This window comes from Tigriopus californicus, chromosome 4 (assembly GCF_007210705.1).
Source record: "Tigriopus californicus strain San Diego chromosome 4, Tcal_SD_v2.1, whole genome shotgun sequence".
Taxonomy (NCBI): domain Eukaryota; kingdom Metazoa; phylum Arthropoda; class Copepoda; order Harpacticoida; family Harpacticidae; genus Tigriopus; species Tigriopus californicus.
In genome coordinates this window covers 12,290,843-12,312,827 of record NC_081443.1, presented here as the reverse complement: position 1 = coordinate 12,312,827, position 21,985 = coordinate 12,290,843, and the positions used below count along the sequence as shown (strand labels likewise).

The following is a 21,985-nucleotide window of genomic DNA, read 5'->3' as shown; positions in this document are numbered from 1 at the left end:
CACGAATTTTATTGTAAAGTCAACGATTCCAGGGGTTCTGTGACCCAATATGAATAGTTCCGATAGGACATTTTTGCAAGTGGTACATTTTTGGCGAGCCAAAAGAAAAGCCTGGTTGCGGACTCATCAAGTCAAGTTTGTCAACAAATTCGCATACCAACATGCTTTACATGACAATATTAAATTCCTGACACTTTACGCAAATATTTGCGGAAGCGCCATCCCACAATCTGGAACACCAAAGGGTTTTTGAACTTGCTAACGGTTGTCACGTGTCACCCCTGCTTCATTCATAATTCAAAGGGGCACAATTTTTTATGGAGTTTATTTTCTGTTGGCTAGTTTTGCAACGGATTTGATCCAAGCCAAACAATACCCTAAGGTTTGAGCAAAATTGGATAAATTAGGCAAACATTTTTTTATTGTGCTTATGGTAAGCTAATCTGCTAGTCTTCTAAAATGAAACACAATGTCTCTACCATTAGGTCCAGTTTTCGTAATGTGCATAAAAAAGCTTTGAAATATCTGGTGTCAAATCGCACATTTAGGACTTATCCTAAATAATTGCAACTGTAAATCTCCAAATTTTCAAAGTCTTTCAAAGTCTTTATTGCGAGTTTCAATCTCATTGGATTATTATTTGACAGAGTTTTTCAATATATTTTGGTATGTCCCATTCTGGGTTCGAGGTCCGCCGTTTGAGGTCCGCCGTTTGAGGTCCGCCGTTCGAGGCGATATAATCCACTATAGCAGGGGAGTGGGGGGAGACCTGGGTTCGAACCCATAAACCCGAGCAAAGCTCGGTCGCGCGTTAACCAGCTGCGCTACAACCATCTCCCTTTTACATTCACATCCAGATCGAATAAATTTAGGCACACCTCCATTACACCGCAACATAAAACCCACTCCAAGCAGACCTTATCTAATAATGCACCAGTCACACTTGAATTTGATTATCATTTTAATAGACTTATATAGAAATGTTTATCATTATAGTGCCATCTTCTAATAACTTGATCATCTTTTTCGATTTTTGAGGGAGATTTGTCAGACGTCTGCACCCTTGCTCGTTATAAGTTCAACAAGAAATCCCTGCTGATTTTAGCCACTTAGAAAGCCAATTTCCATTTGTCATTCACTTATGAGGTTGCTTGTCTTTGAACTTGAAGCTTCAAGGCCTCAAAAAATGCAGTCTAGCCAGGGTTTCTTCGCAATCTCGCAATCAAACGCAAAGGCCCAAATTTGAGCACACATTGAACCTTTCATTCCAGATTCGGTGGCCATAATTGCTGGCAGTACAGAGCGTCATGTGAAGGAAGGCAGTCGTTTGAGTCTGGCCTGCCACATCATTCGGAGCTCAGGCTCGCCGTCCTACGTGTATTGGTACCACAATGGGAAAGTGGTCAACTATTCTGACCGCCATGGTGTCACCATCACAACCAATCCGGGACCACAACGCTCGTCAAATCCCAATCCACTGAGGGATTTCGGGGCCAAAATAGAAGAAATCAACGAGGGCCAGCCTTCCTCACTCACTTCCATTGACGAAGGAGAGGCCAGGCTCGAACCCGTGTCCAAACTCGAAGTTTCGAATGTGACTCTTGGTGATGCCGGAGCTTACACTTGCGCTCCATCCAATGCTCGAAACCATTCTGTGGTTGTTCATGTTGTCAAAGGTATGAGGAGTGAAAATTCAGTAGACATGGAACACTTGGGATATTGCTACACTCGGGTATCAGGTGTAATCATGACTGATGAGGCAGTGTCATTGTTCAAATAGTGACTATCCACTTTATGACACTGACCTTTGGAAGGTCACAGAGGTTGCAAGTTGGTCTTCATTGGGGAGGGGAAAAGGCACCATGTTTGATGGAGTTAGGTTGATGGTCCAATTTCCTTGACCCATCTCCGGTGATTAAAAAACTTTATCGCTATTGTTAAAGAGCAAAGAGTTTCCAATCCATTTATCGATGGCAGTCAATGCAAGCATCTGGAGCTGAAGCATTGTGAAAAATGCCAAGTAGATATTTTGTACATCTAGAGAAAAACGCTTTAAGTTGAAAGAGTGAACATCCGCATAAGAGCATCACGGTTATTTTGACATCACTCTTGATTGGATTGGAGGGGATAATTGACATCTAGAAAGCCTATCTTGCTTCTCAATGAAGAAAACAATACACTAACTCTGACCTTGTTCTATTTTGAAGCACAATGCAAGGCGAAATGTGGATTTCTTACAAGGATATTGCCAACATTTTTGTTTTGGACTGAACTATCTGAAGCGTTTCTTATTCTTGTTGGTTTGAAATACAAAGACGAAGTACACATTCGGGGTTTCCACCAAAAAGACACACTAACAGGAATCAAACTCTAATGCTTAGATTGATTGTAAGCATTATTATTGCATTTGAGAGTGCCGTCTTCAATTATTTTTCAATTTTTCATTCCGAACAATGCACTCTGAAATCGGCCTCACGGAACGTTAAGGACATGAGTGATAGCCATATATCTGACATGCCAACACCATAATGTCAATGATAAGATGATGGAATTAAGTCAAGTGTGCAATTATGGCAAAGAAAGTCTACTGGAAAAGAATGCGAGGGATTTGTTTTAAAGAAATAAACGCAAAAATAACACTTAAAATCGTGGCTTAAGCTCTTTAGCATTTAGGAATTAAAACATTAAAATTGTTTGTTCGCAAAATTGTCTCCAAAGTGTCTAAACGTTTCAGATCCATTTTATTCAAAATTGCCGCTTTTAGTGGGCGTCATTTTTTTCTAATCCACCCTGTATATTCATGTTAAGTGCAATCGCCTATCAAACCACTCACTATACATGTACCGGTAGAGGGTTCGTAGTTTTATATCGTAACACATGCTCTCTTGAGTATGTGTGTGAAAGAATGCGGAATATGCATGCTTCGCTCTTTTCAATAACTTCCACGCCAATAAAACATATCCAATTTCAGGCGAGAATCTGGCAATGCAGAGAAAGACTTCCACATCGTTTGGCCAATCAGTGCAACGCTGCCAAGAAGGAAACGTTGTCCTTTTCATTGGATTCCTCATTCTACTCTGCTCTGTCCACTGAGTATCTGGTGTCTCTCTCTATCTATGATGTACCATCAAATTAGCGGCTGTGAAACGAAAATAATGAATTACTAGATCAATGTTGGTTTTTCTTGGATCATCACAAACCTGGCCATTTTTAGTCTGATTGAAAGTACATGAATGCTTGCCTTTGAGCGATTTTGATCCAAATGCAATGTGCAAATGATTGATGATGAAAAATTGTTGTAGTGTCATATGTCAAGATCCATAAAATCTTACCCAAGTTCTGTGTTTTTTGTATAAAATTACTTCCAAACTGAATAGAACGAAAATAATTGTCCATCTTACATTTTTCAGTCACTTTTTTGTAAGATTTGCTTTGCTCTCTTATGGTTCCTGGATTATTGTATCATTACAGTTTTATGGGGAAAAAATCTCTATTTGCTTGTTAAAATCGTTGGTGAATTGTTAAGACGATTTCCTGGGTAAGAAGAACCGGATGAGGGTATGAGCGAATTCCAAGAAACTGTTTTTCTTACCAGCTGTATAAAGTAATAGAAAATGGCACAATAAGTAGAGATAAAATGCATTGCATGTAAAACAGGACAAAGAGTTCTTCAGACGCCCCTGAATAGGGGTAATAGATTAAGAACTAAAGTTATGTCAGAAAGCGGTAAACAAATAAGTTCTAAATACTTTTCATTCATATCGAAGTGAATGACGTAAAATCACATGTTGAATGAAAAAGAACCTTCATGATCATTTATTTATCAGTCATTAAGGTAAGCATCATCACAAGCCATTGACAAAAAGGCATCAAGACCCCATCAAACGAATGCCAATTTTTCAAATAATCCCCAAATCACGAAATTAAGTACATAACAAAAACATGGTTTTACGGATCTTTGACTATTGGACCCACTGGATCGTCCAAAATTATTGTGGCCCTTTTTGGACTCATTGTCGTCCTTGATGTGAGCATTGTGGCCCAGAATATCGTATTGATCTTGAGGCCGATTATTGTCATGGACCAATAGAGGAGGAGGATCGTCAGGTTCAGAATATTTAGGATATAGTTGGACACCGTTATCGAGCAAAACAGATTTGGTGGGAATGAAATCTGGTCTATTGTTGGGCTGGAACCCATACGTGACGGAGGAGGTAACCTTGGTTGGAGGTGAAGGCGTGGCCACCACTATTGGAGACAAGAAATAACGGAAGTTTTTCAATATGAAACTCACGCAACCTCTTAAAATGGATGTTTCACTTTTCGCCTCACACAGGATTCCCGGAGTTGCGGGAAGTGGTGTTTCATATGAGTTTCTTAAAAAGTAACCGAACAAAGGATATTGCACTCGCCCACTCAAAAAATACGCAATATTTCCAGCTGTCTCTGGTAGGAAGCACTGCGTACTACTGTGAGCCCATAGTCAGCATTAGGTTCCAGATAACATTCATTTATCGTTAGTAAATTCGTCGCTCGCGAGTATTTGAAGTTGTTTCTAAATAGAAAGGCAAATAAATTGGAAGCACATTACCGTTAACTTGATAAATTATGTGAAATTTTAAGCGTTTTTTGAAGGCGTTTCTCAAATGAATACTAATTTCATTTCGATGGAAGCCAATGAAAGAGCGAAATTATCTGAAGGCTGTTCGAAATTCGATCTTTTCAAAGTGGAAGATAACTCATAATTTTTGAAATTAATCACGTCAGCCTTTCGGCAGTAATTCTTGGAATATGTTGAAGATGATTGTTGTGGTCATTGGGTTGATCTATTAAAACCTTGACAAAGTTTGAAATTTTGTCCTGCTATTTATTATTTCTAAAAGTAGAGCAATTTCATTTGGCAAAACTGTCAGCTAGCGATGACCTTCTACAACAATGCCCAACACTGGGCCCTTGTGACATACTAATAAAGTTAGATTTGTCTTTAGCGGTGGTCTTTGAATTGATCAACTCCGTTAATTTCATGTACGTAACAAAATGTCAAATTGGCATTGATCCAACTTAAGATTTTGCATGCTGATACTAGGTATCAAACTAAGCTCTATTTGAAATCATTTAAAGATAATAGAATGAAACATGTTGGAAAAAATGGCGAGTGGTCATTCAAATATTGATATGGGAATCACACCGCTTAAAATTTCATTACTTAACATAAACAATTGTGCCTTAAGTAGAATTCATCTGTTGGGTTGCTATTTTATTGACGTAATTCACATTAATTACTTCTCATCATCTCTTTTCAAAGCGACCCTTTCCATTACTAAAAGTGTAACACTCTCTTATTTGGCCTACCTCGGCTCAACTAACGAGAAAGCTCGCGTAGAGTCAGCTGACATATAACACATTCTACAATTTCCGATGAAAAACAGTACACTCCCAAAGACTTAGAACTAAGAACCACGATGCTAAAATATATGGTAGACTTCCCCCGGGCATACTTACTATAAACTCGCACGATGGTGGATGCCTCTGATAAGGAATTCTTGGCCACACAACTGTATCGGCCGACGTCAAGTGAGCTCATGTTTCGGATTGTCAAGGTTGAGGTCATCTCGAAAGGTCTGATCACCTCCTCATTTACTGTATAGCGGCCTCCATTCAGAACAATGCCATCTAAAATAATGAAACCACCTGCATGAAACCGACGTGAATCTGAATTCATTCTTTTACGCAAGACTCTTGTGGGCTCAAGAGGTTCTCTCACTTGAAAAGTTCCAGTAGACAATGGGTTTGGGATAGGCTTTCACCTCGCATGTGATCTTCATATCGCTGTAATAGACCGCCCCCATGATCTCCTCTTTGACCTTGATCAATGGTGGAACTGCGATAAACACAACCTAGATTTATATCTGAGCCGGAATCTCAAATGAAATGCGGTTCCTTACATTGAACGTACAGATAGACTCTCTTGCTTCGAGCTGGCGGAATATCGTTGGTGGCGATACAAAGATAAGCCCCCATGTCATTAGGTGTCACTTTCGGGATGGTTAGAGTGGTTCCTTCATATCGTTGCACTACAAAAACATAGATCCGAGTTAGTTCTTCGTTCACGCCGATATGAGCTTGAAAATATGGCAAGGCCCGATAACTCTGACCCTTGTGTTCCCCTTTTTCCGGGAGCAACGTGTAAATCTAGGATCAAAGGGTGACGGAGCGAAAATATTTAGCGCCAAGGGGATGGGAAGAAGTAATGTGAGCTGTCATCTCTAATATGAGGAGAGACATTCCCTCGGACGAAAAGAACACAAGCACCTTTTCGAACACCAAATCGGGGATCTTTGACTTTGATGTACTGATTGTCCTCCCTCCTCCAGCTAATCGTGGGGGTTGGGTATCCATCAGCCACGCACTCCAAAATGGCCATCTCGCCTTGACGTAGTTCACGGTCGCCCGAAGATTGGGTGATATCCGGGGGAACTAATACGTCCAACGATGCAGTCTAAAATAGATCAAAAGGCTATTCAATTGACAAATGTACAGAGAGTGATTAGAGGTTGCGAGATATCAGGCATGTATTCCGTTCAAGTTGGAACCGTAAGGAGTTGCGAAAAAGCATTCAGATGATTTGAGAGAACTGTTCACTAATTAGAATACTGATGTGTGTTAATCCCACCTGCGACGACATTGGAACCGTGTTGATCTGGCACATGTACTGGCCTCGGTCCTCTTCTTGAACCTCTGATATGTGTAAGTGGAATGTCGTGTGAAAATCTCCAGACACTTGAACACGTGGATTGTGAGTGATCACAATGTCATGAATGGCTTGAATCGCCTTGGTGTCTTCTTTAACCCATCCAACCTAAAACAAAATGTACCCACAAAGAATATCACCTCAAATTGAGTCTGGAATAAAAGCAGATTGCTTGGCCTATCTAGTTCATTTCTCTTGGAGATGGTGCATTTCATATTATCTCTTTTAATCCCAGCATTGTATTTCTGTCTTTCCTACGCTTAAGCCTCTTCCGAGTGCTTAAATAGAGGTTTTACTCAGGGCTGCCGACTCAAGTACCTCTCGAAAGTCTGTTCCGTCCCCTCAGGACACTCACTTGATCTGGTTTGTTACCCTGAGACTCATCTTCCATCATTGGAACCACCTGGAACCAAGGGGATCATTCTTTATATCAGAACAGATCCCCCTTCTACTACCTTCAGCTTTCGAACCCATCCAGGATGGGTAGTCGAAAAAAATGGGTAAAAAGTGGGAAGAAAGCTATAAAGAATCGATTTGACGGCACTGCGAACAGACGAATGTGGAATTGATGTCAGTCTAACACGTTGTTTCGTTGAAGGTAATTCCCAAACTTCCGCCGAATCTTGCGCTACCTCCAAACGCTACAAGGAACATGGCAATTTTACTTCGAAGCACAAGCTGGATTCTTTTGGCGTGAAATTAAAGAGCTGTTCTGGCATTGGCATGAGTGTTGCTTGTTCCAGAATAGACAATGAGACTCAGTTCCTCCTCGTATGGCCGTGTCCTATCAACAATCTGGGAACACATCCAGGATCTAGTACATCCCTATCGAGAGATGAGTGTGGAAAGTTTTGCATTTGGCCTCACAAACAAATCCAAATCTCTAGGGGGCGATCCTAATTTGCCTAAGTTTATGACTTGTCACAGCTTGACTCATTCTACATGCATTGACTAACGTCCACCAATTGGGGAGATGCAGGTCCAACCAGCTAACGAGCCTTGTAATTTGGTTCCATCAGATTGGCTCCATGAAGTGAGCCAAAAAATGTGTGGACCTGCTAGAGTTGCCTCTTTCTTGTCATTTGGGACGCCCTGTAAGAATTACTGGAGCCTGAATGAAAGCTCTGTCAAATTAAATCATATTCTCAAATATTCGATCGCCTTGCTCTGGGCAAATTTGGTCACTTTCAAATTGGGACAAAGTCTCAATACATGGACAAAGAGTCTGAAGTAAAATAGGAATTGACTATCCAGCAATAAGCTAAATGGTGTGTGTCAGATTTTTGAAGCAATGGGTGGAGAAAATATAGGAATCTCTTACCTTGAAGTCCCCCAGATATTTGACGTGGCAAGTGAACAAGGCGTCTCGACCCACAGGAACAGAAACATTGGGGATTTTGGAGATGATCTCGGGTGGAAAAGCTGCATTGGGAACAAGCGATATGGATTTAGAATTAGAATTCGAGCGCCATTGGCAATTCTTGCAGCTTCTCCATTCAGCCAGTCATATCATCACACATGGAGCGATAGAAAGATAACGTGACACTCTCGAGTCACATCACTCAGATTCAGCCTCTCAAATTGAAAAAAGGGGATCCGTTTTAGTGGCATAAGCCGCAAATGAAATTCATAGCTTGGATCTAGAGAAAACGGCAAAAAGCATCTTGAATTCATCCCTTTCCCGCCGTCCTTCCAGATTTGCCATAGTTTGGCACAGGCAAATGCCCGACCACGGACTTTCACCCTTGGGAACTCAGTCAAGTTATCGACTGGTCCCTTTTCATAAAATGGACCACGATTCCGTCCAACTCAAAATCTTCCAGAAAGAGGTTGAAAATTAGTGCCAAGATTCGGTCGTCTATGGTCCACTCTCGAGATGTCCCCTTCTTCTTGCCTTTCCTGTTCCACTTTGTTAGGATCAAGCTCAAGAAGACGTCTCGTTGGCAAAGAAAGCGGGACGACACAGACGCAGAAACAAAAGCCAATGGGGAACAATGTAAATCCTGAAGAAAATTGCCAAGTAACTACTCGGGGCTACCTTAGTTTTTCCTCCAAATTCCACGTTCTTCTTTTTGTGAGGGGATGCTTTCCTTGTGTCGAATCGATCTTCAATGTGATCCGAAGCACATCATACTCAGTGCAAGCAGGGAGCCAAAACCATTGTGGCAATGAAGTCATTTGTAGAATTGTCAAGTCTGATGGAATGCAACCATCCATACATGTCCAAGTTTCAAACCTCAATTCCCCAATTGAATTAGGTCTAAGTATATTGACCCATAGGAGTGTAGGGTGAGTGAGGGAAGGAGACCAACAATGAGAATGGGGATTCTCCTCTGGTCAGAAGTGGGAAAAACTTGAGTTCTACCTACATAATTGATGTCAACCTCCGAGCTCGACAAACATCACGATTTCGAGAAAATGGAACGAAACAAACTGTCCTTGAAACAACATAACACTAATAGTATGGAATATTTGTCGATAAGTGACAATATTGGAAGATGACTTGGTTAATAATTCGTGCTAAAAACGACCCTGGCTTCAACAAATTGGTAATGTTTTATCCAAAAGGAGCATATTTTCTTTCCAAAGTCCTCTCCTTGTTTGCAGACTTAAAAATGCTCTCTTTCGATGGGTAATATATTGGTAAGATTTAGATATACCCAGACTGTGCCATTTTGCAATTGAAAAAGATGCATATTGGCAGTAAAGAAAATTGAACAACATCAAAGTGATCGTCCCTCATTTGATAATTGGACCGCATATCAGCGTGTTCTTCTTGTTTAAAAGGTACTTACAATGGTTGTCCTCCCGGAATTTCTTTGCTTCGGGTGAAGCCAGATTCCTTTGTATGGCCAAACCCAAGAGAATGAGTATTAACATCCATGTTTGGTGAACGGTCAACATTTCGTCTGCAATAGAAAAATTAAGCCCACTTACTTCAGTGTCTCCTGGTCTTGTGTTTTGTACGCATAATATGCCAGTAGGAAACTAATTTCATTAAAGTACAACAAGTTTAAATCTGACAAGACAATCTCACCCAAAAATCCAATCCGAGTAAGAACCTCCCTCCCAAGTTTTAGCGACATTTTGGCGTCTAAGAGCCATCTACACTGGAGTTCGATGTTAGGTTTGATTTTAGTTATATTCATGATATCCCACGATTTTTAAAACCTAGTCAGAACAATTGATATTCCACTGCAACATTGATGTTATGCCCAACCTTTTGGTACATTGCTTTATCCAGCCCTCCCGAACACAAATGTAAGATTGTTCTTCGATGAAAGTTGTTCCAAGACCTTAAAATGTCCCTTGAGACCATTGCCTTGTCATGAACTTGGAACCCTTAGTGGGTCTCTATTTTGCATAGCATTCGGAAGGGGGCTCTCCAAACTCGAGAATATTGCCTCACCTCAATTTGCTTAGAACATACGGACATTGTATCTATTCTTGGTATGTAGTACTATCAAGGGTTGGATGGTTGGATGGTTGGTTGTTGTCTGTTTTCAAATAGATGTACGCCCTGAATGTTCCAGATTGAGTTGGGTGAAGACTTGGAAGTTTATACTTGGAAGAGGAGAGTGCGAGTGTTTCATTTTGAAATTGCAGACCTTTGTTGTAATTTAGTGAAAAGATGAGGCAAGCCATATAAAGCAAGGCCTCAAAGGAATCTCAGCTTGGTTCGTCATTAAGAAGAATCTTCATTTGCAAAGAGCAGACAAAACACTTAAGGACAGTTGTTGTGTCCCCCTCATCACCTGCTCACACTCGCACAGACGTAATGAGGACACTAGATCGACAATTAACATGCAACGTTCTCATTGATAAACCTACATCCCCTTTGGTATGTAACCTTCATACGATCGAAGTGACGATTCATTCTTATAATAGACAAGAAAAAGATCACAGGTACTTTTCGACTTGAGTAACGCTAAATCTTTGAGTGAGCTCTTAATCTGAACACTACTTAAAACACGCCTTACCCTATAGGTACTGTGAACCTGCTCAAGAGACAGGAAAGTTCACCCAGAGAACGAGAAAGAGAAGTAGGATTAATATCATCTGCAGGCTCTTCAGAGCAGTTATACCTACAGTAGTTGGGTTTGAAGGCAGATTTTGTGGAGTAAATCGACACAAATTCCTGATTAGTGACAACTTCTCAATTTGGAAGCTTGACGTATTTGTTTTGGCTGCCAGAGCCTGTCTTTGGTCTTCAATCAGAAGGACTGCCAAGTGGGTTTATATTGCACTTTCATCTGGTCTTTAGTGTTTGGCCTAAGGAAAGCGGGGAAAACTCCCTAGAGGAGCCATACACAAAAAACTTCCCAACACCCTGCAGGTCATTAAAAGGGGCAAAACTTCCTGAGGATCATAAATCAGGGTTCTTTCTTCTTTCATTGCCTCACAATGCCTTTTTTTTCATTGTAATTCAATCACGAGCTTTGGAAACACATCCCAACAATCTAGAATATAACTAAACAAGTGTTCCGAATTAACCACACATTATCTCGATTTTAAGTCGTCCTGAAGGAAACTCGTTTCACGTCAATCGGCCACCATAAAAGTGTCTGTAACATAATGCAGATATCGGAAAACAGTGGCAACAAAACATTGACGGATGAAGAATAACAACATTGCTCTTCTACATCCCTATCACAATTTCTTCCAGGTCTTAACCCTTTACCTATTTTTCTCTCCTCTACTTTCACCCTTCTCCGTATCTTCAAGCGTTTTCTCTTTCATTCGATCTCTCTGTCGGTTGGATGGCCCATGTGCTTTGTATTGTACGTAGAGTGTGCTCTCGCTCCTCGAACAACTCACTTATGCCAAAAAGCTAGTTTGATAACAATAACATTCTTCTTAACGAGGATCGAGGTGTTCTGGACGGGGCCATCTGCCCTCCGACCAACCACCAAAACCATCAAACCATCCCACGAAAGAAAGTCATTTTCCGTTAGGAAAATATTTTTCTTGTCTATTAAGGGCAGATAAGAGAGCCACTGAGGACGTGGGATGACTTAAGACGAGCTGGTTTCTGTCTGGTTCTCAAAGCAAACCATCATCATCATCATCACTATCGTACCCCTTTGGTACATTTTTCCAATGACGGATGCATTCCCTCAAACGCATTGGTTTAAATCCAGTTCCAATTGGACTATTGTTTTAGTCCTTGCCCATCTGAACCGAGTTTAGGGCGTTTGTTGGGTGATGAAGGTGAATAATTGATTGGCCGATTGATTGTTCCCTACCAATGAGGAGGAATATTAAACATGACGATAACTACAATATGTATCTTGGCGTTGAACGATTGCTAATGTTGACATAAGATCCCCCTCTGATGCCAATAGACGAGTCAGCTTGGAACACCATCAGATGGTGAGGAATTATGGCTTCGTATTGGATGTACCAGTCAGTATATGTTAATGAGTCCGTAGTGGCTCATGGTGATGCGAACGGAACAAGAGGTAATCCCATTTTTGGATCCAAGTGCTGGTTTGATCTCTTCTCAATTGGGAGGGCAAGGGATTGGTATTTGCTCATGTGATTGGATTCGGGGGATCTCTGATGAGGCTCAGACAATCGAGAATTAAGACCAATCACAACGTCCGTCAAGAGTTGACCACATCGAAATAGATGAGCAACATTACCAAGTTTTAGGAGAACGAACTTTTTGACACTTTAAGTAAATTTAGATTGAATGAAAACCTAAGCTACTTTCTAGACCAAAGGGGACTCGAGCCAACAAACATATAGAGATCGGTATCGTGTAAATATGAAAGAATGCGAAACAATGTCTGAATGTACAGTATATCTATGAAAGGATTTTCATGCCACAATTATAGACTAGTTTTGCTTCTGGTCGATGGTTTGTGTATGTTTCAAAACTGTTTACATACGTTGTAATCACTTAACACAAAACCTTTGGCATTAAGAAGTGGTAAAAATGGTTCTCCCTATACTTAAAATCATGCTTCAAACACAATCAGGATTATTGTGCTTCGTTTTCAAATTAAATAGATAATGCACAGAGACGATATCAACTTACGTTTAACCAAAGGTAACTTTCTGTCCCATACCCCAAGCCTAAAGTTATGATTACGACGAATTATCAACTCTATTTAATCTTGCTAAACTCCCAATAATCTTGTTTTCCAAGTCAACGTCCTTTGTCTATTTCCAATTCCGGTGAACCAGGATGCATCATCCAACGTAAAGTCCCCTTATCCTCTTCTAAAAGAGTATAAAAGCATATTTTCCAAGCGACAATCCCCTTAGTGGTTGCTCGACTATCATGCTCCTCTCAACTTTGTACCAAACAATCCTTTCTCAGTACCTTTTAGCTTCATTGAAAGTCAAACCTAAATTGGACCATCACCTGCAACATCTCCGTTTCAGCCGTGAACAAGACCCATTTGTACCACAACCACCGTCTACTGACCACAACCAAGCTTTCTTAACTGACCCAAGGTATTCGATTGTCATGACAAATGTGAGACATTTTCCAACATTAACACATGTTTTGATTGGTATAGGTTGTCACCGACACTACCAGAATCGAAGTGGTCCGATGATAAACCGGTTCGTGAGTTGATGCTTCTGGACCCATTGTCCCATTGGAAAATGATGCCTAAGTTCAAACCGCGGAAATTTGATCGAACCAAGTTTAACAAATTGGGCATTCAGAGACAATGGTTACTTCGTCAGAAGAAGGGCCAGATAGGAACCTTTCCATAAGTGAAACCCTTCACAACAGAGGTAAGTTCTATGGTGTTGCTTTGTGCTCCAGGCTAGTATTTGTCATATCTAACTAAGAGGAGCCAAAGGAATAATTATGAAAATTGACTTTTGGCAAGTGACTCACTGTTGAGCTTACTTCCAGGGACACCTTTCCACATCGAAGCAATCTTAAATTGAGTTAGTGGATGATTAGGAGATAGAAATGTGTAAAAAAAAAACAAGCACAATTTGTTAACCAGGTTCAAATATCTAATTCAGCAATACTATAACCAAGTTCAATACCCTCCAAGAAACCTGACAATGTGATTTTCCTTTCCAGTCCTAACCCGTAATCAAACGTTGCCCAACTAAGATCAGACGTTTTGGGACGTTGGAACAACGGAAGTCTCTCTTTTTTTCGGTTCTCCGCTCTCAATCTGCTAATCAGATGGAACATCGAGTGTGCATCAAAACCTATTAAACGAAATGGGATCCTTATGTCGCATTGGTTAGTGGACAAAAACAACCACACGAGAAGACACTCCCTCTCAAGCCATGGTTTCTTTTCTTTCGGTTTGCCGTTTCCACAAAAGCTTCTGATTTATCATGAATGCACTCTCCAGACTTCTGATGTTATAACAAAAGACGCATAGAAATATGTACATTTCTAAACGTCATGAAAATTTGCCCCCAGCCCCCCCGCCCCGTGCCCCCGCCCCGTGGAAGCCTGTCTAATTGAAGCAAAATTTTATGAAAAAACACACTTTTATTCGCAAGAGAGGGAGCAAAAGAACTTGAACTTTAAAACCTTGAACAAATCAATGATGATTATGATTGCATGCACGAGATGCGATTTTGAGAAATGCTAAATAAGACGGTTTCCATAAAATTGTTAACCGCAATAAACCTTCTGCATTGAGAGTGCATATATCTTATGAAATATATTTTACCACATATTATACTGCACTTATTTTTCTTACTTTCAGCACAAAATCAAACTTACAGTGTAGTATTAATCGGTAGCAACAATAAAAGCATGATATGATTTCCGTCTGGTTATGTTCTCTCATATTTAATTTTTACTCCCAAACAGGTATCTACAATACACTTCTCTTGTCAAACGTTTCCCTACAATCCGTTACGATAAACTCAAAGCGAGATTGCTCTTTTGCTAAATATTCGACTTGATATTGTGATCAAGCAGCCTAGTTACAATATCCTTGGATCAAGGCAACAACAGTTTCCTGATTGTGAGAATCGAGTTGGAAGCTTTAAGGCTCTCCCCTCAATCTCATGCTGTCTTTTGGCTATTTCTTTCCTTTTTTTGTTGGGAGAGGTTCGCCATGAAAGTCCCTGGGGTACCCTTGATCCTGAGGTCAGATTAGATGGGGATACAAAAAGTGGATCCACCCAAAAAGCCACGAGGAAATGAGACACAAAGATCATGTTTAGATAATTCACGGCCAGGAAACAACCCGAGCGAATTCGCACATTTTCTCATGGCTCCCTCTTTTTCGGTATTTTTTTTCCTTCGTGCTTGGAAAACATGTCACTTACGCAAGCATCGTGCCGGATAAATACACTTCCCTTCAACGTTATCAAGTGTAAATAACATGAATTATGAGTGACAATGATCTTCGACTAAATCCGAATGCCAATATTTTGGCTGGGGCCTGTGGAGGCCTATTGTCGTTTGTGGTGGGGCATCCTTTGGACACAGTGAAGGTGCAACTGCAAACCATGCAAGCATGTCCGAAAAGCGGCAATTATCCCTATCATGGAGCCCTTGATTGCATCCGGAAAATCATCTATAAAGATGGCTTTGGGGGTCTCTACCGAGGGATGGGAGGAATGATCTACTTGGCCTTGCCCAGGTTTGCCTTGATTTTCTATGGCAATGCCATGGGAAAGAATATTTACCGAAACATACATGGATCTGAGTCAGGGTTTGATATTAAGGAGGTGATCTTTGCTGGGCTTTTCTCTCAACTGTTTATTGTGCCAGCCCTGGTGGTGCCTTTGGAACGGATCAAGGTCTTGATGCAGACCAACCATCCGGTGAAATATACTGGCCAAGTGCATTGTTTGAAGTATATCGTGGCCAATCATGGGTTGCCTAGTCTGTACCGAGGGCTGTCTTTGACCTATTTGCGTGATATGAGTAGTTTTGGCACCTATTTTTTGACCTACGAGTCTCTGAAGCACAAGTTCCATACATCAAACGAAACACCTTCTTTGGGGTTGACCATCTTGGCCGGAGGATTGGCAGGCGTGGCTGGTTGGGGTATGGCCATTCCGGCAGATACTGCCAAGAACAGACATCAAGCCACGTTTGGAACAGGATCCTCCTTCCAAACTGTGAAGAAATTATACCACAAATATGGATGGCAAGGATTCTACCGAGGAGCTAGGCCCATTCTGATCCGGGCTTTTCCGGCCAATGCTGCCACATTTGTTGGCTATGAACTCGCAATGGATGTGATGAGTCAAAACCGAATGTTTTCCACGTGAAGCTGCTATTTTGCATTGTTTCACAATGGCTGTGACTGTGACGAAGTAATTGCTAGTTTTCATAATACAAAATCAAAAGCATCATAACAAAGGTTTTCTTGAACTGGACGGGTTTGATTTCATTAATGACTTAAGTCCGCAACTTATAGATTAAGTATTTTTGGTTTGTGTACATGAGGCGTGAATTATTCCAACATCTAGACCATTGGTTGTTAATGCTTTTCTTGATTTCTTCTTTATAAACATTTTGGGAGACTGGAAGAAACGGTTCAGGGCCCAAGCAAATTTGTGTAGCCCACTAAAACCCTCTTTTTACATATTTGCACACTTGACCTTTATTTGCCCCTATTTGAACTTATTTGCACCTTTTATTCACGATGTCGCGTTCTTCCCTGCCATTTAACTGTCTATCTGAAAATTAAGAAAAACATTAGTTTCGAATCGAAAGAGGCAAGCCGGGAGATGTTCCGGTAGTTGAGTAGCTTAAGAGAGGCTCACAACCGATCGTTCTTTTTCTCCAGATTAACTAACGTAGACTTAAATATATGTATATGTAAAAACTCGATGATTTTTGATTGGATTAAAAGTCCAGATGAAATGCTAAAACAAGTGGAAACGTGGAAAAATATGCTATTTTGACCATCATCTCTGGACCACATTCATATCAAATTCGTCAATTTTCTCCAAATCTCCAAAACTGACAAGTATTTCGTTACATTATTTTGCAAAGATGATTGCATCAGCCTGATTTAGTTTAAAATTATTTAAAAAAAACAGTTTTAGAGCCGCTTAAATTTGGGTTTGGGTTCGTTGAGCCTGGTGAAAAAGCTGGAAAATCAAAGGCACCTTTGTAATCCGACTTGTGCCGGACTCGCCCAAACACTTATATTTAGCCATGAAAGCAATGTGTTGTCAAAGCTAAGCAAAAAATGACAATTGTTTGAAGTTCACAATTAAGTTGACGTTTCACGTTTGACTCTGTTCCTCCTTTACATGACAGGACAATCAAACCCAATATCAGGTCGCCAAATTTGATTTTGCATCCTTTTTCTAGCTCTTCACAAGAGTAATGTGTAGACTCCGACAAAATGTGTTGTTCGTATGTATGTCGAGTAGAAATTCGAGGGGGAGGACTAACCGATTTTTTTCACTATGATTCATTTCAGCTTTTTCGATCACCCGAACAGACAAACTTCTGCACTTTATGCTCGATGATGAAAACAACATATTCAATTTTCAATATTTGCACTCTTTTACTAGGTTTTCGATGTTGGCCTTCAATTATCTAAAGTTCATTCTCAGCACAAGTTCTGCAAGTATCACAGGTTAACTTACAATGGACAAGTCAATTTCTAAGTGTCTCATGAATACAAGGTTTATCTTCTTTCACAGATTTATCAAACTCATAACTTTACTTCTGAGTATGTCTAGTCAAGAAATACACTTACATCTGAACCTTTAATCGATCTATGTGTCCTTCGCTTCTGTCCACTCAAAACGATCATGCGAGCAGTGTTGGCAGAGCTTTTCGCGATTTTCTCCTAGCTCCTAGAAATGTACAAAATAAATCCTGAATTTGCTCAAGGATTTTACATTCTGGCAATTTCACTCAACTTAACAAAACCACCTTTCAACAGACATTTCATTGGAACTATGATTTTTTCGGACTTCTAGGTAAAAATGAACTGGCCAAACTAAAAAAAAAACTGTTTAGAAGCTGAAGGTATACGATGTGAATAAAAAATGACTAAAAAACTGAAAATTGTCCCCTACAGCTCATCACAAAAAATAAAGTTTCGCATGAGTCGAAGAATCCCTAAACTGATATCGGTTATTCAATTTATTGCCTAAATTAAACAGTGTCAAATTTGCTCTGTTACTAGCAACCAACGGAAGCTAAAACAATACCTAGTGAGTTTGGTATACAACTGCTCATCTGTCTGACGACGTTAGAGCATATTTTTGTAAAGTCACACGCATTTTGTAGCTTGATCAGTCATTCCCAAAATATCAAATTAAAGTTCTACTTCATTTACTCATAGAAGAAGAAACATACTAGAAGGGTAAAAGTCGATATGTTGAGGATTTTAATGCACCTGAGTCGGTAACTGGAACAGTGCACCTCCAGCCGATTGAAAGCAGCGCCTCTACAATTAGAAACAATACCCTATTACCCATTCGCTCTGAAAACAAGCCTCCCTGGCTAGCTTGGGTCGCACTCTCTTTAGGCCTTGCTTCCTCTATGATTTAGTCTTGGAAGAAAATGTTCCTGTAATTTTGTTTTGTTGAAATGCAGCATGTTTACTCAATTACAGACATGAACATTACTTTCAAGCAGGAAAATCCATTTTTGGAAATTTTTTAGTCAACACAAATCAAAAAAGTTTTTAGAAGGTGTAATATTTTCACTTATTTTGGTTTGCCTCTATTGTACAGAAAATGAGACAAATGACCTCCCAAACGAACGTGGTGACCCACTAACCCATTTCAATATTCCAATTTGGATTTGGACTCATTGTCCCCTCAATGAATAATAATACTGGCTTTTAGAAGATTGCCTTGGTTATTATTGGGTGTAACATGGACATTTAATTTTTCTCAGCTTCTGGAAGTCGTCAAATGAAGATTTTGTCGCAAGTTGTTAAAGTAAAGACCCTCTGTTTCAGAAAAAACAATACTTTGCTAAAAATAAAAGTGCATCATTTGACAAAAAATCGGCATAGCTGCGAAACGATTACGTTTGGAATGTTATTTTGCCGAAAAGACAAATTAAATTTGTCTCTAATTCATGACTTGGATCAGCTCTTTGATATTCTTTGTTCTTTTTTTATTTTTCCAGAGATTAGCAAAATACCCAGAGTTTTTGTGAATTGGGTATTACTAGTGATGGGACCAAATAAAGTTTCAAATCCAAGGTTGCCAGAAAACGTGGATAGTGAAGTACCCGCCTTTTCCATTACTCAAAAAGATAAGCTTGAGCAAAAAGCAACCCTGGTTTGACGGAAGAACAATCAGGGTTACCTTTTGAGGCTAACTAACGGGTTTCGGACATTCCACCAGTAATGCCATAGATCCCATAGAGACGTTCAGGCAAGCTCTGGCAGGTTCGTTTGTTTGTTGGTACCAGTGTCAGTGATGGTACTTTTGGGGCTTCAAACACGTTTTTAAGAAGCTGACCCTTCTTTCACATTGTTGCATGAGGAAAGGCCAGTCTCGTTAAAACCAGTTTGACTCGCCCAATTTTGCATCACTGGCATTGGCAGGCAAGTTTGTTTGCTGGTACCAGCGCTTGCCTAAATGTCCGAATAGTCCATTGAAAATGTAAATTGGTAGTTCTAGTTGCAGCTTCCCGTGATTATCAATTTGATCCCCTTCAGTAGGTATTACCCAAAGGTCAATAGAATTATTCCAGAAATTGGGAGCCACTCAATATATGACTACAGTGCTAATGAATTTGAATTTGATGGATGTTTGACTGAAAACTCGTTCCCAAATCAGATCTTGAGTCGAATGATTGCTGAAGCACTATTGGGACATTGAATCAAGAAAGGAAGGTGACGTCACCATCAAATTTTGAGAGGTCAGTCATACTTTATAGGCTTAATAGTTCTTTGTTAAGAGATTAAATTAGAGTTCCAATTCAATTCCAAAATAATGGAAAGTTCGATGAGCATATCCAGTTGAAGGTGGATAAAGCTTTTCAAACATATGGTTGGATACATCGCACGTTTAAGTAGTGTTCCGATGCTAACTCTGGACAAGTCGATTGTTCAGCCGCATCTTGAATATGCCTCTCCCATTTGGGCTCCAATGAGTTCAGCAGGTTCGCAAAAGGTCGAACAAGTCCAAAAACGTTTCAAAAAAAGTTGGGGCTGTACAGGGTTCAGAGAAGGTACGAAAGGTATCTGATACTGTACGTCTTCAAAAGCATCCATGAGCTTTGTCCCAACCCAGGATTTAAGGTCAATTATAATGACCATAGAACCCTACCCTCAACCCTACATTCAAGGACTAGCTCGGTCTGCCAACTCGAACTAGTTGGTAGACCAAATATCAAAAAAAGATTGAAAGGCAATAAATCGAAGAATTATAACCTTTAATTTCAATAGTACTGGGGAATATACTCCCTGGTAGCGGTTAAGCCCGTGAAAAAGCAAACCAAGAATTAGAAAAAGAATCCATGAAAGGAATGATTCTTGAAGCATTGAACATTATAGACCGTCGCAATTTTTCTCATTAACATCCTTATAAAATGCTTTTTAGCCGAAAAATGCTCATTATGGATTTATTTGTCTTATTTTTCAACTTTCTATTTTTGCAAAAGACCTTATAATTATGTTGTCTACTATTGCGTTGTGTATTTTTTGGTTGTTTACTATTCCGCTGTGTATTTTCGTTGCTTAGTACCTCTACCAAAGTACTCACAACAGCTGCTACTTAAAAGAGTCTATTAGATTAGGGCAAGGGCTTTTGGCATGACTAGCAGGTTGATGTTGGCAAAAGTTCTGTAATTCCCCCAAAAAGATATTATTTTTTTCTCTTACTTGATTAAGCGGTGTACCTTCAAACAATTGAAATCAACTCGTAGCGTTGTACTCTTCTTTGAAAATTCAAATAATATTTGAAGCAGATTTTGATCTAATTTTGGCACAATAGTGTGATAGTGCCCCACCTCTTGGCCAACATTTTTCAGAGCAGATTATGAAGCTTCAAGACTTTGGAACAACCCCATACTACGGAGTGGACGGTTGAAATCATACACTCGTTATTGAGCATTGCCTTGCAATAAGTAACAAGCCCAACCTGGCCCCTGTTTTCGTCAATTGACCCAGCCTGTATTCAAATTTTGAACCTGATTAAGAGTTAACTGAACACTAGAAAACTGCTTTTTTATAACCTAGAAACCTTATGTACTCTGAGCAAAATTGCACCACTTGACCGAACATTCAAACCTAACATGACCAAATAAGAAGACGATTGAGAAGTATCAAGAACGCCACTTTCTTCCATCAGAACTCACGAGACCAGAGCAAATGGCAACCATTAATAAATGAATAAATACATGGTAGCTTGATCCTTTTAAGAAATCCAACTGAAAGAGTGTTTTAGGAAAACCAATCTTACTTGTGAATATCGAGCAAGGGTTTCAATCGGCGAAGGCGATCAGATGGCAAACGCTGTTGCTCGCACACGCGTTGAGAGCCTTTCTGGCAGTTCCACTTTCTTGGATCTTAGTATTCGAACGAAACGAGAGCGGAAGTTTCCTTTACGATCCAGGCTGCTTCCAAGCTCTGGAAGGAGTGGAACAAAAACGTCCAGATGGATCGAGGAGCCATGGCACACCAGGGACCCTCATCCAACTGACAATCGGGTAGGGACGAACCGAGACAGGAAGGAAGCTCGAACCACGAACCGCGAGTGAAGCCTTCAATCCCCATTTGGACTGTCATTTTCGACACCCCCGAGTCCAAGAAACACGAGGATTTTGCTCGAGGATGTGACCAAATCGGTTTCATGTTAGCGTCACGGATGGAGGGCAAAGAACTAATTACACCAAATCGAGTATTTTACAAATGATTACCCCGTTGAAGCTTTCTTGTGTGTTGTTTTGATTATTTCATCCCAATCAATATTAGGGTTTCGATTTGGCTGAAGGATGCATTTGGTTGATGACTACTTTATGCACTTAGACTATGTTGATTGGCAGAGCTAATTATATGTCCAAAGTAAAATGTTACGTGATTTATTGGAGAATTTGACTAAAAAGGGAACATTCGTGTGTGGACTGATGAATTGCGAACGGGATTTAAGAAGCGTAAAGGAACTGATGAATGACGAAGTGACGAGACGCGTTGTAGTGGTTAACACAGTTTCCTACCATGAGAGAGGGGCCCTGGTTCGATTCTCCTTCCAGACCTTTATCAAACAAACTTTTAGACGTTAACCACGCCCCTAGACTTAGAACCAAAACTGATAGACATGACAATGACTATCGGCACGATATATATA

General features: G+C 40.2%; 3 protein-coding genes across 6 annotated transcripts in view; 2 read left to right on the top strand and 1 right to left on the bottom strand.

The window, feature by feature from the left end:
* Positions 1-3,344, top strand: part of LOC131879162 (uncharacterized) — a 40,436-nt gene extending 37,092 nt beyond the window's left edge. For both annotated transcript variants that reach the window (XM_059225408.1, XM_059225409.1), the window contains 2 exons: positions 1,272-1,676; positions 2,972-3,344. In XM_059225408.1, the coding sequence (XP_059081391.1) occupies positions 1,272-1,676; positions 2,972-3,093 (527 nt within the window). In that variant the 3' untranslated portion in view covers positions 3,094-3,344. The remainder of the gene's footprint in view (positions 1-1,271; positions 1,677-2,971) is intronic.
* Positions 3,345-3,788: 444 nt separating this feature from the next.
* LOC131879157 (lachesin-like) lies at positions 3,789-21,464 on the bottom strand. 3 transcript variants are annotated; one of them, XM_059225397.1, is made up of 9 exons: positions 21,101-21,464; positions 9,547-9,660; positions 8,073-8,173; positions 6,674-6,859; positions 6,313-6,499; positions 5,946-6,074; positions 5,765-5,881; positions 5,503-5,691; positions 3,789-4,248 (listed from the first exon to the last, which is right to left on the bottom strand). In XM_059225397.1, the coding sequence occupies exons 2-9, from the start codon at positions 9,653-9,655 to the stop codon at positions 3,881-3,883; spliced, it is 1,386 nt and encodes a 461-aa protein (XP_059081380.1). In that variant the 5' UTR covers positions 9,656-9,660; positions 21,101-21,464; the 3' UTR covers positions 3,789-3,880. The 3 variants fall into 3 exon arrangements, with proteins under 3 accessions (XP_059081380.1, XP_059081382.1, XP_059081381.1); XM_059225399.1 differs by having other exon boundaries at positions 5,503-5,673; positions 21,101-21,462; XM_059225398.1 differs by lacking the exon at positions 21,101-21,464 and having other exon boundaries at positions 9,547-9,815.
* On the top strand, positions 14,985-15,977 carry LOC131879166 (mitochondrial carnitine/acylcarnitine carrier protein-like). The gene has a single exon (XM_059225413.1). The coding sequence runs from the start codon at positions 15,086-15,088 to the stop codon at positions 15,974-15,976; it is 891 nt and encodes a 296-aa protein (XP_059081396.1). The 5' UTR covers positions 14,985-15,085; the 3' UTR covers position 15,977.
* Positions 21,465-21,985: the final 521 nt, after the last annotated feature.